The 17972-nt window shown below is 35.5% G+C and overlaps 1 protein-coding gene across 3 annotated transcripts in view; it reads left to right on the plus strand.

The window, feature by feature from the left end:
* Positions 1-17972, plus strand: part of LOC131326399 (metallothionein-like protein type 2) — a 48874-nt gene extending 30902 nt beyond the window's left edge. For 2 of the 3 annotated variants that reach the window (XM_058359180.1, XM_058359181.1), the window contains exons 2-4: positions 15153-15240; positions 16257-16337; positions 17562-17972. In XM_058359180.1, the coding sequence (XP_058215163.1) occupies positions 15176-15240; positions 16257-16337; positions 17562-17652 (237 nt within the window). In that variant the 5' untranslated portion in view covers positions 15153-15175 and the 3' untranslated portion in view covers positions 17653-17972. Of the gene's footprint in view, positions 1-14874; positions 15241-16256; positions 16338-17561 lie in introns of those variants that run through there. The other variant, XM_058359179.1, reaches the window with a different exon arrangement.

Below are 17972 nucleotides of genomic sequence, written 5' to 3' on the forward strand. Positions count from 1 at the left end.
CATAACAATATGCAGCTCAATTACAATCACGCTTAACAAAACCAAACTCAGAACAAGAAAAGGATTCTTTCAGAACTAAACAATCAAAAATAATAGCCACTATATCAATAGGTGGATCTAGAGAGGTAGAACATTTCCTCACTATTACCTCCGCATCCGATTCAATAACCACTTTAGAGAGATTTAGATCAATCCTCAGCTTCAAACCATCTCGAATAGCCAAAGCCTCAGCAATTCTTGACGAAGTAATACCAAAGTGAATACTCAAGAAGATACAAAGGACTATGCCATCATGACCTTGAGCTATTGCTCCTGTACCGATAGAATTCGAACTCCTAGATACAGCAACATCCACATTAATCTTGGTTACATTCATCCAGGGCGCTGCCACACTAAGGTCCCATTACAAGTGGATCTCGACAAACATGATGGAACCTTAGAGTTGGCATCCTGAAACTCATAGAAATCTCCTTGCGCTTTACCACTAACTGTTTCCGTAGCCCAACATCTACCATTAAAAATAAATTCATTTCTAACTTGTCAAATCCACCAACAATAAAAAAGAGCCATACCTAACAAGAAAGGAGGCATATGACTTTGACTGATACGTTCTTGAATACAATCCCACCAATCTATCATGTTTCTTTAATTATCGTCGTTTTAACTAACTTTTGAAATAATTTACTCAAAAATGAGGCCGGAAAATATCTCACCTAAATAGCTTAGCACTGTAGCCGAAGTAGGGGTGCAAACGAGTCGAGCCAAACTTCATAGTGTTCGAGCTCGACTGGTTTGTAAACGAGCCAAGCCTGACTAATTTACTCAACAAGCCTCTTTAAACGAGCCGAGCTTATACAATCGGCCTTGTGCGAGCCGAGTTGAGCTTTTGAGTGTCAAGCTCGGCTTGTTTAGTAAATGAGTCTAAAACTCGAGCTCGAACTTGGCTCGATTACTAAACGAGTCGAGCCAAGCCACGAGCTGCTCGCAAGCAACTCAATTTGTTTGCAGCCCTAAGCCGAAGTAGTACTGCCCAGAATTTTCTGTAGTACCAAAAAAAAATTAGTAGTATTGGCCCCAACGTGGAAGTTGAGGATTGGAGCCCAATATAGGACGGCTGGAAAAAAGATAAATAAATTAAATAAAATAGGACGGTTTTGAAATGGTCCCGGTTTTCTTTACCTTAAATCAAGGATAGAGTATATCCTTTCGATGTGAAAGAATGCCCAAATATTAGACCAAATTAGATTCAGTGTTCGAAGCTGTTTGGATCATGAACCAAGCATTCTTTAACAACATGAATTCTGTTTGGGAGTGCGAAACGAATCAATTCAAGCTGAGCCTTAGGGTTTTCGAGCTCGGCTCGCTTGATGAGACTATAGCTTTCTTTTGAATTGCTTTTTTGTATATTGATGCTCCATGTTTGAAAGTAAAATTTCAGAATTATAAGTGACGTTGGGCATCACTCAAAAAGAAAAAATTAACTCCACATTACATGGGAATCTTAACTCACTCATCCACATGAATGGATTTTGGGCCCGGATCCTATCCAATCCCTACGGTCCAGTCCATGTCCATGTCCAATCCATTTCCGGGCCCTTCTTAGGTCCAGTTTGATGATCGGGATTGTTTGCATTTAGACCTCGTCGAAAACATTGACATGTCCGAAAATAACATTGATTGAATAACTTTTGATATGCTTTGAAACACATTCACTTTCATAAATGGGTTTGGGTCTGGCGTCGCAATGTTTTCAAAATTCATTTTCTCGAGATAAATGGGTAAAGAAAACATATCAACCAATGCCCTATAACCATTATTTTTGGCATGACTAATATTCTCGACGAGATCCACAAAATAAATCAAAATGAGTCTGGTATTTGGATTTTTACATGATTAGGGACGATTGTTATAGTTAATCGCCCTCTCTTATTTTTATTACTTAATAATAAAAAAACACAGTAGTGTGAATCTAGACTATAGACCCTCATTCTAATAATTAATGTTTTGTTAATCGAATGTCCGAAACAGCTTGCACGCACTTTGACTAATCCCGAGTACTTTGAAATTAACGACAGTGACCCCAATTCCAATAGCCAATATACTAGGTACGTATTCCTCGAGATTGTGTTGGAATTAAATCCGTTTGAGAATCATCCTGAGATGTTTTGGTCCAAAGAATTTCAACTTTGGTATCCAATCATGACAAGTATCGTTCCATCACAAAAAGTTGAAATTCCTTCAGGCTATGTTTGGATGTTCGTAACTTTGGGGTGAAAATTAATATAATTTTCGTTAGGAATAAATACTCAGAAATTCATTGGACTCTCGTTAGGTTAATTCAGGAATCTTTTTAAGAGAATTATTAAAGTTAATAATATGAGTATATATAATTTTCCTATGAATTGAGCATAGAATCTAAAACTATTTACGGATAGAGTAACGATAAGGGGATGCTATTCTGCGTTATTTACATCATTAGCAATCACTTTCACGTTGCACTCCTTTCCAACGTGAGAATCAGAAAATTTAACTGACATTTTCATTCCTTTTCAAGATTTTCATCATTGAAATTGAGCCTCAAGTCGATGTCAAATACGATGGCATGCAATCACTAGCAAAAATGTTACACATCATTATTTATGATATTTCATATTATAAATTACAGGTAAAAGTTAATGTAACAATGACAACAAAGTACTCCCTATGTTGCATAGAATAATTAAAAGGAAAAAAACCGAAATGGTCCCAGAAGTTTAGAATTTGTGTCAACTTGGTTCCTGCAGTTTGAATTGGTTCGATTTACACTATGTAGCTTTCATTTTGTTTCAACTTGGTCCAATTATTAACTGTCATTAGCCTCCGTTAACCCCAGACAAATGAGCCCATTTTCTAGTGAATTACCAAACCCTTTCTTCTCTAACCTTGCAGACCTGAAGCCTTTTCTTAAAAATAGAGTCACTCTTTTCTAAAAATTGAGTTCTTTGGCCTATGTTCTTTTTTCTAAAATACTTGAACTATTCTTCCGATATTCAAGAGGTAACTAGACACACCTAAACTCTATGCCTAGTGGAAACTCTAAGTTATTTTCTAAACCCCTTTTGTGCCCCAAACTACGGCCGGACTTGATTCTCCTTTACCCGGAGATATGTAGGCAGCTTGATGAAAGCTTGGTCCCTTTTTAAAATAAAACCCACTTCAATTTCTAAAATTCAAACATTTTTCAAATTTTACTTTAACCCTGCTAACTTTATTACCCAACAATCTATGCAAGCAAAATATCATATGTTCTTTTTGATAAGTAAATTTTTTTTTTTTTATAAGTGCAAAATATCAAAAGGGGAATTCAGGAATCTCGTTAGGTTAATTCAGGAATCTTTTTTAGGAGAATTATTAAAGTTAATAATATGAGTATATATAATTTTCCTATGGATTGAGCATAGAATCTAAAACTATTTACGAATAGAGTAATGATAAGGGGATGCTATTCTGCGTTATTTACGTCACTAGCAATCACGTGAGAATCAGAAAATTTAATTGACGTTTTCATTCCTCTTCAAGATTTTCATCATTGAAACTGAACCTCAAGTAGATGTCATATACGATGGCATGCAATCACTAGCAAAAATGTAACGCATCATTACTGATGCTAACTTTATTACCCAACAATATATGCATGCAAAATATCATATGTTAGCGTGAATATTGCGATCAAAAACATAAAATACATAGGATCTTCCAATCGTTCACGACGAATTTTCATAGTTGAACCAAGCGTGATTAAATCAGCGCAAGAATATATCTACTAATGTCATTTTTGAGAGAAATTAAGGCGAAAATGCCAGTACTAAATTTTTGGAGATATGCTCTTTTTATATCGTCCTATTGTTAGAATGACGATATTATGAAAGATTGTTCAAGTTAAGAAGGTTTTGCTTAGAAATATTTTGAGCGTTGTTATCCATCAACCTATTAATAAAGTATTTTGTTTTGAAATCTCACTTCTAGAGATTTATAGCGTACAATCCAAATCGACAATAACAATTTAAATGTACGGAATGTTGAGATTTGATCATTATAATTCAATAGCTATTCAAAAAATATGTATTTTAATTCAATAGGATACTACCTAGCAATCCCAAAAGATTCAGAATAAAGTTAAGATATTTCTTAATTACGATATCTAATATTTTAATCCAAAATTTTCTCCTTCTAGGGTTTTATTTGGGGATGGGGGTGGCCGCCACTCCTCACCTTCACCTCCCCCCTTCCTCCGGCCTCCCTCTTCTTCACCTCCTAGCCTTGTCATGCTCCATTAGTGCCTCCCCTCCCCCTCCACCCACCGCTTTCCCCCTCCCCCACCACCCTCCGCCTCCTTCCCTCGTTTGCTTGTCCGGCCTTGTTGGGGCCAATCTGGTGAAGATTTGAAGATGGGATGGTTTGGCATTGTTCATCTGGCGAATAAGTCGACGGATCCGATGCAGCGGCTTCCGGCGACAGTGTCCTCGGCCGTTTTTATTTTTATTTTCTTGTCTCTTTTTGGTTTTGTTTGTTTTGAGTTTTATTGGTTTGGTTCTCTCCCTTTAATGGGAGTTTTTCCTCCCCTGTGTTGGATTTCTGGTGTTCTTTTGGTTGTCTTTGCCACAGTTGAGAGTTTGTGTTGCTCTCTCTGTTTGGAGATCGGTCATGGCCGATTAGTTGGCAAAGCCTGGTTGCGAGGCTCTAGTGGTAATCTTGGGAAGCTAGGCCTCTTATTTGGTTATTTACTCTCGTTGAGCCGATATCCAACTTCGATGTATTCGGTTGTTTTCTTATACAGAAAAGCTACGTGCACAGCATGCTGTGCACAGCAGCTGTGCACAGATCCCGTTTTCTCCCGCCTCGGGTCACGCAAAGATGATCGGAGCTGGCCTAAATTTTGAAGTGATTTTGGGTGTTTTGTTAACGCCTCTAATGATATCGAACGAAGCTCATTTTTTACAGAGACGTTAAACAACATATTTTGAACAAAATGAGCGGCTCCGATCATCTTTGCGTGACCCGAGGCGGGAGAAAAAGGCCGCTGTGCACAGCTGCTGTGCACAGCCTGCTGTGCACGTAGCACAGCTCTTTCTTATATAATACAACTCCTCCCATTTTGGCAAAAAAAAAAAAATCTTAATCCAATAAATTAAGTCCAAATTGTATCTAATCTCTACATGGCATACACGTTATCCTTTTGTCACTGAGAGTTGGTCAGATTTCAAATATCAAAGTATGATCATATCATACTAACAAAATGATCGCGCCGCGCCGGTCTTTTTGACCGTAAAAATTCTCACAAAATCTCTATTTTTTTTGGTTAGGACCGTGTCTTGATCAGCTAATGAGCTAGCTGGGTATCAGTATTGAATCATGCAGTATTTGAGAAGCAGTAATACTATATATATTACTTTTCGGTGATTAATCACGGAATTCTCATTCTTCTCCTCATTTTTTACTCAAATGGACGCGTTGATGGGTCTTCGAGCCAACTAAAATAAAGTTAATACGAAACGTATTAATTAAGTTTGCCAATAGAGTTAAGTTTGACCCCACTGAATAAATATACATATTTATGCACACAAACGTATAGTCATTTTATATCTATATATAATTCCATTTCAGCATTTCTCATCTATCACTCTCAACTTTGTATATTTGGATGAATTTCATTGTAAATGCCGCTAGACTTTTGAAATGATATGACTCATTGCCTTGTCTTCATAAAAAAAAGATGACATGCTAACTTTATTTTTGTCGATTTTTTAACACATGTAAAGATATTTTGACTTTCTATTAGGAGAATATTACAATAAATTGAAAATATACTATTAATTCATAGTAATTATTTTTATTCTGTTTCGTACACGGGCGTTATACAATTCATAGGAGTAATTAATTTCATATTGGGTTAGTTGAAAAGTCACTCTGATTGAAATCGATGGCCTGATAATCATGAATTACCTGCCCACTAATAAATTTTACTGGCAAGCTGGTCCCCCTTGGCCGAATGTTTCATCTCCTTCATACAAAAATGTCGAACGCGGAGCGGTGCTGTGCACCATTTGGATCGTTTGTCTCTGTAATTAATGGTTTGAATTTAAAAAAAAATACTCTTCCCTTGAAATTTTAACTGTCCAAAAGTGTTTTGAACGGTTTAGATTACACAGCACCACCCCCGCATTCAAAAATGTGTTACTCCAACGGGAGATGTCATAAGTGACATGGAACAAATAATGGCTCATTTTGACAGCTAGAACTCATCCAACCGAGCTATCTTAATTTCCTTATTATTCCAATTACACATGGATTTGAAAGGAGCCTCAGGGCTGCCAAATTTTGCCACCATCACCTCATGCCAAATTATATTTTCTTCAAAAAAAAGTTACCGTTGGTTTTTAAAAAAAAGAATTGTTTGACATAAAGGTTGGAGAGAGTGGGTTTGATGTCAAAATGCCACGTAATCCTTAAAAAAATAATTGACATCTTCAATTTGAAGCCATGGATTGGAGATAAGTTAAAAAATATGCTTGTCATCCAAAAACCTGAGGTATGATGTACTTTCAACAAGCCAATTATTTTTTATCTTTATTCTAAATATTTTGGGTTTTGATCATAATTTTGTACTTTTTAGATTTTTCTTGTCATGACGAAATAATAATCTACAAAAAAAGTTGATGAAAAATTAACAAATGCGATTTTTTTTTGGATAAATATAAAAAAAGAAGAAGAAGACATTTAGCTTATTTAGCCAAACAACTTCTCAATCCTGCGTAACCAACCAAAATAATATATACTATACACCAAAAAAGTGAGCAACTTCCTCGAAAAAAACGTATCATTTGTATGGTAGTTGTATCATAGCCTTTTCCAAATAAATATAGAAATTGATTTTCTTTATAAAAAAATGGGCGCATTTCACAAGCTTAAAAACATGGACATTGGAAGTTACAACGAAAGCGGCCGATTCAACGCAAATGAATCGTGAAGATCTTTCTTAACGGCGGAGCCGTGAAAAGTTATTTACGGAGCCAATTGCGACTGTTCTAAAGTGTTTTTCGGATGGTTCAGATTTTAATAAATTTTTTCTGGGGAAAAACTATTCCCTGAAAAATTTTCATTAATGTCTGAACCGTCCAGAATACTTTTAGACAGTCGTGATTGATTGCTGTTGTAAAAAACTTATTCACGACTGAACCGTGAATAAGTTTACACACACATTTAGAATTATGTGTGGGTGGATCCCACACGCTAGTGGTGTAGCGTGTGTGCATACCCCAATAAATTTAGAACCACAAACACTCTGTGAGATGGAGGCGGGGGGCTGCTGCCCCTAGGGGGCAGCAGCGTGCTGCTGTCCCGGGTTTTCGAGTCCACTCCGATCTCGCTCCGATGATCGGAAACGTTCACTTTGTAGAGCTCGTCGAGTAGAATAACTATGTAAAAAATCAGCTTAATTGAATATCATTAAGTACCTGATCGGAACCTTTTTATCTTAAAAAGAATGGATCCGAAACACTGGATCAAATCCACTGTAACCCATGGACTGAGAGTTATATGAGCTCCGATCAGACACTTAATGATATCCAATTAAGCTGATTTTTTGCATAGTTATTCTACTCGACAAGCTCTACAAAGTGAACGTTTCCGATCATCGGAGCGAGACCGGAATGGGCCCGAAAACCCGGGATAGCAGCCCCCCGCCTTTGCGTGTCAAAGTGTTTGTGATTGTAGGTTTGCATTTGTCGAAGCGTTTGCGGTTTGTCGTAGCAAAATTGGTGCATCCCCGTGCGAATGTAAATGTGTGTAAAAGTGTTTGTAGTTATAGTACAATTGATCGTAAGAACCAAACAATTTTAAGACGCGTGGAGTAGAATCCAAAGCTCAGTCGTGCTGAATCCAAACAATTTAGGATTTACGAGGTTTCGTAACGGATGAACCATTAGAAGTTGCTAAGAACATGAGTAATTAAGAACTGAGAGTTAAGGTTCTGTTTTTTTTTTGTGATCGGGATCAGGATCAGGTGAGAAGGTTCTGGTTTCGTTCATGAAAAGTCGAAGCAGCTGTGGCTTGTGAGGGAGATGAAGCAGATGTGGGCCCTTCAGTGTTGTAGATAGTTCCAATTTTAGAGAGAGAAAATCCCAAACCATTGGTTTCAGACAAAACAAAAGTTGGGCCCTTGAACCAAATTTGTCGACAAATCAAGCCTTTCCAAGTTGGTTCCTCATTTGCCTCCCTAGTGGATGCGGGAGTTTGAGCCTCACGGGAGGCGCGATCGGTGTTTAGGACTATGATTCTATGAATAGCTTCTGAACCCCTTATGAACTAAACATACTAGTAACTATCAACTCCCCGAGTCCCCGCTTATGTATAAAGATGACCCCAAAAACAAAAACAAAAAACAAAATTTGTCCACGTCTTTTCAAAACAAAACAAAACTTCAAACAGATTTCCAAACATCACACTTATTTGGATAAAACGTGTAATTTATTTCGAGCAAAAACTAGCTTTTTATCTATCTCAATTAGTTTTTGAATTATTAAAAATAATTAGACATCAATGGGTGTGTTTGCAATAATTATGGATATAGATTTTAGACTTTAGTTTCAAATTCTGCTACAAATTTTTAAATTTCGCATTTCAATAAAAGTTGATAAACATGTTTGTTGCAGCTGTGAAATTATGAAAGTTTCTTTCATTTTTTGAAAATTTGTGTTGCAGAATTTCAAAAGCTACCCAAACCTATCTTTAAAATTTCCAAAATTTCTTTTCATTTTCAGGTTCTCAGAAGCTATAGATTCTAAAAACCAATTTTATAAAAATTTTGGCAAATATTCTAAAGTGATTTTTAGAAGCTAGAATCTAAATAGCTGTCAAAATATTTTTTCGCAAATACCTACAATATACCTCTGTGTTTTCTGAATTATTACAGATATGAATTATTACAAATTTTTATTCTGTAAACTCTTTCAAAATAGTACTTCCTAGTCCTTTGGTACACTAAAAAAATTACATTATTGTACTATAGTACTCATAAATGACAATAATTTGTACTCCACTTTTCTATGGACGTTCATTTGATTTTGAAATAAATTAACACTCGTCCTTTCTCCAAAAATATCTTTTCTGTTTATCTACAAATATGTACAGCTATGAGTACCGACAGTTTTCGTAGGGAAATCGTACCGACGGCCACTCCGGGCCGTCTCTGGCCACGAAAAATAGGGTGCTTGATCCAACTACTCTACACACATCGGATGCCGTTAATTCTTGCGCTGGGTCCCTCGGTTTTTTTTTTTATAGAATTTTTGGATAACTCGGATTGACCGTCCGGTGGTCGAAAACGGCCCGGCACGACCGTCGGTATGATTTCCCTACGGAAACCGTCGGTACCTATATCATTTTCGCACAAATATGGTCACCTCAGAATATGACTGGAAGTTTCTTTCATCGGCAGAAAAATGAGAAAATCTTTTTCACGACTCTGTCGTGAATAATTGTTTACGGCGTTAATTGTGGCCGTCCAAAAGTGTTTTAGATGGTCCGAATTCTTCAGAAAATTTTTATTAAAATCCGAACCGTCCAGAATACTTTTGGACAGTCGTGAATGATTGCTGTTATAAAAAACTGGTTCACGGCTAAGCTGTGAATAAGTTTCTCTCGAAAAAACATATGATTGAAAAATACAATACGTTATTTTTATGAGAATATATTTTACTATCGTAAAAAAAAATGTTCACCACTAATACAATTTCGAGGTCAGCTGCTGCCTAGAAGGATGCCTACCGGCTGTTTAAGGTATTTTTGCATTGACCAAACAAAATCAAACGAACGACAAAAGAAGATTGAGGAACACATACGCATCGAGAACATACTAGCATCCCTTACACACATCTGATGTGTTCCAAACCGTTTGATACACATGGACTCACACCCATCTGTTGGACTGTTGGATGCACATAGACCTACACACATCCAATAGTTTCGAACACAGTTGTGTCCAATGTTCTGTTTTAAAATTTTGATGGTAGACTTTTCAAATGTACACCATTCGGTATATACCAGACGTACACCATACACCACACAAAATAATCGGAGCCGCTCAATTTTTTTAAGTCTTCTTGCAAAAAATCAGTCCATTCGAATATCGCTAAGAGCTCGATCGGTTCTTTGCTCAATTTCCTGTCAATAAATTGGGTGCAGAATCGATCAAGCCCTTTAATGATATCCGACTTTGCTGATTTTGTACAAATTCTTAAAAAGGGGTTTTAAACAGTGGAAATTTTTATGAATGGTCCTCCTTGTTTCATCTGAGTCTCATTTTTGTCTTTCAAGTATCAATTACAACTCTTTTAACTTTCAAGTTTGGTTTTCGTACCAAATTGGTCCAATTGATAACTTCTACTAGCCAAACTGGACAGGAAAAATCAGATTGATGGCAGTTTGGACGTTGCAATTGGTACCAAGTTAATCTAATTGATAACGTCTGCCCTCAATTTGATTTTTTTCCATTCAGTTTGATTGACAGACATTATCAATTGGACCAACTTGGTATAAAAATCAAACTTGAAGGTCAAAAGAGTTGCAATTAATATTTGAAGGACGAAAATGAGACTTGTGTAAAATTAGGAGAACCATTTCTATTGATTTTCCTTTAAACAAATAAAGAGATTCCGATCATTTGTGTGAAACTTACTTCAGAGTTCCCCAAGAACGTGCGTGTATATTTGGTATAATAGTCAAATAGTATACTCTTCATTTTATTAGGGAATTGATTTTGACACTCTTAAAATTGATAATCACACTCCCTAGAGGAGTACCAAAATCAATTTCATATAAGGATTGATTTTGGCACTCATTTTTAAGCAAATTGTTTCCCCCCCGGCCCCCGGCCCCATGTCCCTTTTCCCGGACTACCCCTTACAGTTTTTAATTTCTTTCTTTATTTAATTACTTTTTATCTTATTTATTTAATTTCTATAAATACACCCTTTCTATATTAAAAAATATAATTCAAGAATTACGTGCTTCAATTTTCAATTCAATTTAATTGGGGCGAAGATCGTATTTTTTTGATTATTTTATTCTAAATGGTCATAATGAATTTTTGCTCTAAGACCTTTCAACGAGCACCCTATGACTCATTATTTAATTTCAGGGTTCTCTTAGAGTGTCCATTGAAGGGTCTTGGAGCAAAAAATTTACTATGACCATTTAGGATGAAATGATCAAAAAATAACATATTTGCACTGGTTCAAACGGATTGAAAATTGAAACACTTTTTAAACTATTTTTTTAATATATAAACGGTATAAAAAATAAGTGTTTCAATTTTCAATCCGTTTGAACCAGTACAAAGATGTTATTTTTCTAATCATTTAATCCTAAATGGTCGTAGTAAATTTTTTGCTCTAAGACCTTCCAACGAGCACCATAAGACTCCTTATTTAGTTTAGAGCTCTTAGAGTGCCCATTGAAAGGCCTTAGAGCCAAAAATTTATTACGATTATTTAGAATGAAATAATTAGAAAAATAATATCTTTGAACCGATTCAAACGGATTGAAAATTGAAACACTTATTGTTTTACACCGTTTATATATTAAAAAAATAGTTAAAAAAATAAATGTATTAAAAAATTTACTACGATCATTTAGGATGAAATGTTTAGAAAAATAACATCTTTGCACTGGTTCAAACGGATTGAAAATTGAAACACTTATTTTTTTAATTATATTTTTTAATATATATACATATAGGAAAAAAAGGAAAAAAACAGTCGGATTAATTTTTAACTATATTTTTGAATATATAAAAGGTGTAAAAAAAATAAGTGTTTGAATTGGTCCAAAGATGTTATTTTTCTAATCATTTCATCCTAAATGGTCGTAATAAATTTTTGGCTCTAAAGCCTTTCAATAGGCACTCTAAGAGCTCTAAATTAAATAAGGAGTCTTATGGTGCTCGTTGGAAGGCTTTAGAGTCAAAAATTTACTACGACCAACTAAGATGAAATGATCAGAAAAATAACATCTTTGTATCGATTTAAACGAATTGAAAATTGAAACATTTATTTCTTTCACACCTTTTATATATTCAAAAATATAGTTAAAAATTAATCCGACTTTTTTTTTCTTTTTTTTTTCTATATATATATATATATATATTACAAAATAAGTGTTTTAATTTTCAATCCAAATAAAGAGTCTTAGGGTGTTCGTTGAAAGGGCTTAGAGCAAAAAATTTACTTAGCACAGTCAGGATCCAATCAAAGCACGGACTCAAATTGTTTTGGCATTATCAATTTCCTATTTTAAAAGTAGAGAAAATATGTTAAGACTGGTTAATGTTGTATTTATACATATTTTGAAAGCATAGAAGATATGTTAGCTTAGGCGCGGAGAGTTGGTCTTAAATATGGTATTCCGGTGGTTATTTGAAAATAGAATTTGAGTTAACTAAAAAAAAAGAAGGGGGGAAACGGAAAAGGAAATAAATAAAGAAAAGAATTGAAAATTTAAAAAAAAAAAAAAGAAAAGAAAAAAAAAAGAAGGATTAAAATTGGAAAAAACGGAAGAGGGTAATAGAGAAAGGGTCCTGCTATTGGGCGCATGCATGCGTCGGTTAAGTGTAATACTTTATTCTTATATTTCTATTCCAAGTGACAGGTCTCTAGTCTGCCGTTGATTGCTTTTTGAACAAGGCTTATAGATGTCCTATACTACCTTTATTTTTTGGACATGACAAAACTAACCTCCATCCATCAGTTCTTAAAGTTCATATATATACAAGTTACTAATACATCCTTGCACAAGAAAAATGCATACGTGCAGTGCTCCACCCCGAATATTTAGGGTTTTTTTTTTTTTTTTAAGAAAAAATCTAATTTCAGTTCTCTTAGGCTGAGTTCTTTTGAACTTAATTTACTTTTCTGATTCGTTCTGATTCCTTTCATTGAAACGAATCAATAACCTACAAAAATTTGACGTAAAATTAACAAATGCAAAAAAAATCAAATAAGGACAAAATTATCAAATTTAAGTTAAATTCAAAGAACTCAACCTTACTAAGAAACTATCATTGGCAAGATTATCGGCAAAAATGTGAGCTTCATGTATGTGAAGGTCTCACTACAAATGAGAGAGCGTTACAATTAACAGTTACATTAAAAAATTTCTCGTTAGCACTTTAAATGGAAAAATTATTGGCTGGTGTGGGGGGCACCGCCACTTGGTGTCTCAACACCCTTATCATCATACATTTCTGTGAGGTCCAAAACCACCCAGTAACTTTAGGCTCTCCATTCTTGTAAGAAGTGATGAAGTAATTGAAATAGAGTGTGAATATAAAAATATAGAAGGTTGTGATTGAAGTTTATACAGATAATAAAATCATCTATAATCACTTTTTTATTAAACAATATTAATTTAATTATCTAAAATGAAGAAATAAAAAGATGTTTGATTGAAGATGCTTTAAAAGTGAAATGCTAGGTGCAAAGAAAATAGGCAAAGAAAATATTTTTAAAGTGTACATGAACAGCTCAGATATACTACACAGTAAATTTGAGCCGTTCATGTATACTTTAAAGGTATTTTTTTTGTCCCTAGCACTCCTCGCTCTAAATCTAGACCCTTGAAAGAGTAAAACAGCTTTTCTGGGGATTATACGGGAGAGAACTGTTCTAGTAGTAAGAGGAAATAAAAAGGGTTAAAAATGTCATTCAATTGCCCAAGATAAAGTAGCTCTGCCATTCCTGACTTTGATAGGACGCTTGCAATTTAAAAATTAGACCGGCAGCGCGTGAATCACACAAATCGGCGCACCAATGCGGTGTGTCATAGTTGTTAATCTCGTACCGTACCGACCGGTACCGGCCGGTACGTACCGGATTTGAAGAAAATCGGTACCCTAACACCCCAATACCATTCCGGACCAAATACAGGTCGGTACCGCTCTGTACCGGCCGTTTCGGGAAATACCGGCCGGAAAACGATTACCGAAAATTCCGTTCGGAATTTTGCAGAGGTTTTTTTTTTTTTTTTTTTTTTCTGGACGCTTAAAAAAATGTTTTTGTTCTTTTTTTTGGTTCTCTGGACTTAAGAAAAAAATAATAAAAAAAGAAAAGTTTGCCTTTTGTTTCTGGAACGCTTAAAAAAATATTTTTGTTTTTTTTTTTTGTTATCTGGACTTAAGAAAAAAATAATAAAAAAAAAAAGTTTGCCGGTTTCAGAATTTTAGCAAAACGTGGTCTTAACCATAGTACGTGCGCGAGACTTAAATCCCGGATTTGCACCCCCCCTGCGCATGAATAACTCGTGACGCGCACCCGGTTAATTGGTTTCCGAATCAGTTTTTCCAAATTGCCTTCGGCCACAGCACATTTTTCCGAGCGCGCGAGACCTCTTATTGGGTTCTCATTCACAAGATCACTAGTGTGCAAAGTCATTTAAAGTGGAAAAGAGTTTTGTAACGAAGCAATGCGGGACTAAAGAATATCTAGTAGAGATATTTTATGATGAATTGTATGATATGGGAGATTTTTTTGAATTATAATTATATATAATTATTATATATATTGTAGTTGCCGTAAATCCGAAACGGTACCAGGTATCTGACCGATACCGGTACGTACCGTACCAGTAAAAAAACCAATACCTTGTCCGAAACGGTATTCAGAACTATGCGGTGTGTAGCTTTTCCCATTGAGAAAAGAAGAAGAAGAAAAACTGGAAAGAAGAAGAAAGAAGGGGGTGGGGTCCGGGGGCTATGTCAGAGGGGAAAAAGCACCTTTTTTTTTTTTTTTTAGCGCAGTTATCAATTCGGAAAGTGTCCAAATCACTCTCCTATTTTGAAAGAGAAAAAAAGAAGCAGATTAGATTTAATGAGAAAAGAAAAATGACAGGTGCGTGGAAATGAGGAGAACAGAGACGTGGCTACGTAACAAGGAGATTATAACCCCCTCGTAAGATGACGACACGTGTACGGTGGAGACACCCCCCCCTCTCTCCTCCCCGTCCGTTATAAATTAGGCCGTTGGCTCCCCCCTATAAGCTCGTGCACAGCTTTCTCATTGATCGTCATCCGGTTAATTCATTGCTCTCGATTTCCAATTCTCTCTCCTCTCTTTCTCTATATCAACTTTCTCGCTCTAGAAAAATGTCTTGCTGCGGAGGAAACTGTGGCTGCGGGTCTGGCTGCAAGTGCGGCAGCGGCTGCGGAGGGTACGAAACTCCTTTTAACCTCCGTCCTGATCTCTGTTTTCGTTTCCTAGAAAACTAGTTTGTGTTCGTGAGGAAAAAATTTGGGGTCGGTGTAAACAATTAGGCTGAGTTTTGTCTAAGGAGGATGCCGTTGGCCTAAGTTTTTGGATCTTTCGACCGGGTTTTCTTAGCCTGCTTTCTCTCAATTTTTATTAGATTTGGGTTAAATTTTTTTTTTTGTCTAATCGGTGATCTTGACGTGAAGAATCAGATTTACTATTAACAAGATTAGATCAGAGTTGGAAAATGTTCATTAAAGATGAGCAAAAAGTATGATAAAGACACCCTTCTACTTGACTTTTTGGTTTGCCATTATTCAACTTTTTTTTTTTCTTTCTTAAAGCTTTGCATCAAAATTTTGTGAATTATTAATTTGTCTCGAAGAAAAATCAGATCGAAACTTATAGTTTTGTTTTGGATAAAAACAAAAACAAGCCAAAAAGACAAGACTTTTTAACTTATTTTGTCTTCATATTCAAAAAGTTTCGAAATTTGATCATTTCTTCTCGATAAGAATCGAAATAGGTGAAGAATATGAACGAAATTGAAATTGATTCGAACCTAAAAGACAAAAGTTAAGAGAAAACGACAAAAGGACACATTTACACAATAATACTGAATTTTCTGTAGGTAGGTAGGGAGAGACGAGATTAATAAGTGGAGAGAGAACTAATTGGAAACGATTGGGAGGGGTGGGTTCCTGAAATCCCAAGTGAAGTGAACAAAGCCATGCTTTGTTGATGAACTTCGGGTTGGTGCTATGCAGTGAGGTGCACAGTATTGTATTGCGCACTTTTGAGCCGTCGGATCATGCATCCAACGGCTCAGCACTGCACAACACCATCCCCAGTTGTTCGTTGAGTGGGGTTCTGTTTCTCTTCTTGTTTATTATCTGTATTCTCTTTTTTTACTATATAAAAGCGATTCTACTGATAATCGATGTGCTAAAAGTGTTTGGGTTATTATGATTATTACAGATGCAACATGTACCCTGACATGAGCTTCGAGGGATCATCTACAACTGAGACCCTCATTGTTGGCGTTGCTCCTCAGAAGACGTAAGTATACACATCTATATTATGGCTGCGTTCTTGTAAATTTAAAAGTTTTGAAACTTATTTCGATAGTTTTTACTTTTCGTAACTTTTTGCTTTGCTTTTCGTCTTAATTTTTGGGGTTAATCGTTCGTCACGACAAGACAAATCATAAAAGTATGAAAATATGGATCAAATCATAAAAGTATAAAAATATGGATCGATGTTGAAAAATTCATATAAGACGGCACTTTAGACAAATAAGACAGTTGTTTGATTTGTACTTTTTAAACTTTTCTTGTTGAGATGAGTGATTAATCCAAAAAAATATGACGTGAATCTAACAAAAATTCAAAAAAGACAGAATAAAACACACAAAATGAAGAAGGAATTGAGATGCGTAACTTAGCTTGGTTGCCCACTTATTATTAAATAATGAGGCCATGTATAAATCTAACAAAAGTTTCTAGACATAAGTTCGTCCAAACACCTTTAAGTTATTAAAATAATTAATAATTTTTTTGTTGGGCTTATTAATTTTTTTGTAATTTTTTGTGTTAGGTTTACAAAGAAATTCTATATCTTGGATATTTTAAAAATATTTGGGTAAAAGTCATAATTTTTTATTTTTTTGATTCGTTATGACGAAACGAATTAATAATCCATAAAAATTATGTGCAAAATACCAAATGCGAAAAAAATTTGAATGAGAACAAAACAAAAAAAAATCCAAAAATCTCAGCGGAACTTATCCACCACGGTCAATCCGCTAGTAATTACACCGTCTGGATATTGGCCTCAGTCAATCCGCTAATAATCACGATTTGGTATTTTAACATTAGTTTGAGAGTTGGATTTGATTCGATTATTATTTATAGAGTAATAAATCGCTGAATTATTGCACCGGGACCCATGTTAATATCCAGTCTACACGTAAACAACCTTTGGCCCAATTTATGGCAATCTTATCTTTCCACTAGGTTGTTTCTTCCAAAGTACTACTGTGTGGATATTTACATGTAAAAAATGACTGAGACACCTGTCTTTTACCAAAAATTTAGACACAAATGTGTTTGGGGTCGTTCGATTTGTTAGAGTCTATTACGTATTGTGAGGAATTCTTGCGCACCGAATGATCTAACTACGTTTGTGTTGGGACTTTTTCGAAAACTGTGTCCGGACATCCGTTTTCGAAGCGCTTTCTTTCGAAACGTCACTCGTATTCATTGCGTATGTTTACATGCACAGATACTTCGAGGGATCTGAGATGGGAGCGGCAGCAGAGAACGGCTGCAAGTGCGGATCCAACTGCCAATGCGATCCTTGCACCTGCAAATGAAACCGGTTCGCATCTAACCAGCACAAGCAGAGATCTGGGTCCTTTCCTCTCATCAACAATAATACATGCTAGTTTATGGGTCTCTGTCTCTGTCTCTCTGCGTGTGTGTGTGTTTGTGGGTAAGGGAGCTTTAAAGTAGCTCTTTTTTATGTTTTGGAAAATAAAGTTTGTCATGGTTTTCATGGTGACTTTGGTGGTCTTGTGGTTGTGTTTGTGTAAAGTTTTTAAGTAACTTTGATGAGAGAAGGTCTCTGCTTGTTCTATGTATGTTAGGAGTTTGAATTTCTGAATGAGAACTCCTCTACTAGCTATTTGATAAA

This window comes from Rhododendron vialii, chromosome 5a (genome assembly GCF_030253575.1).
Source record: "Rhododendron vialii isolate Sample 1 chromosome 5a, ASM3025357v1".
In the NCBI taxonomy this organism is placed as follows: domain Eukaryota; kingdom Viridiplantae; phylum Streptophyta; class Magnoliopsida; order Ericales; family Ericaceae; genus Rhododendron; species Rhododendron vialii.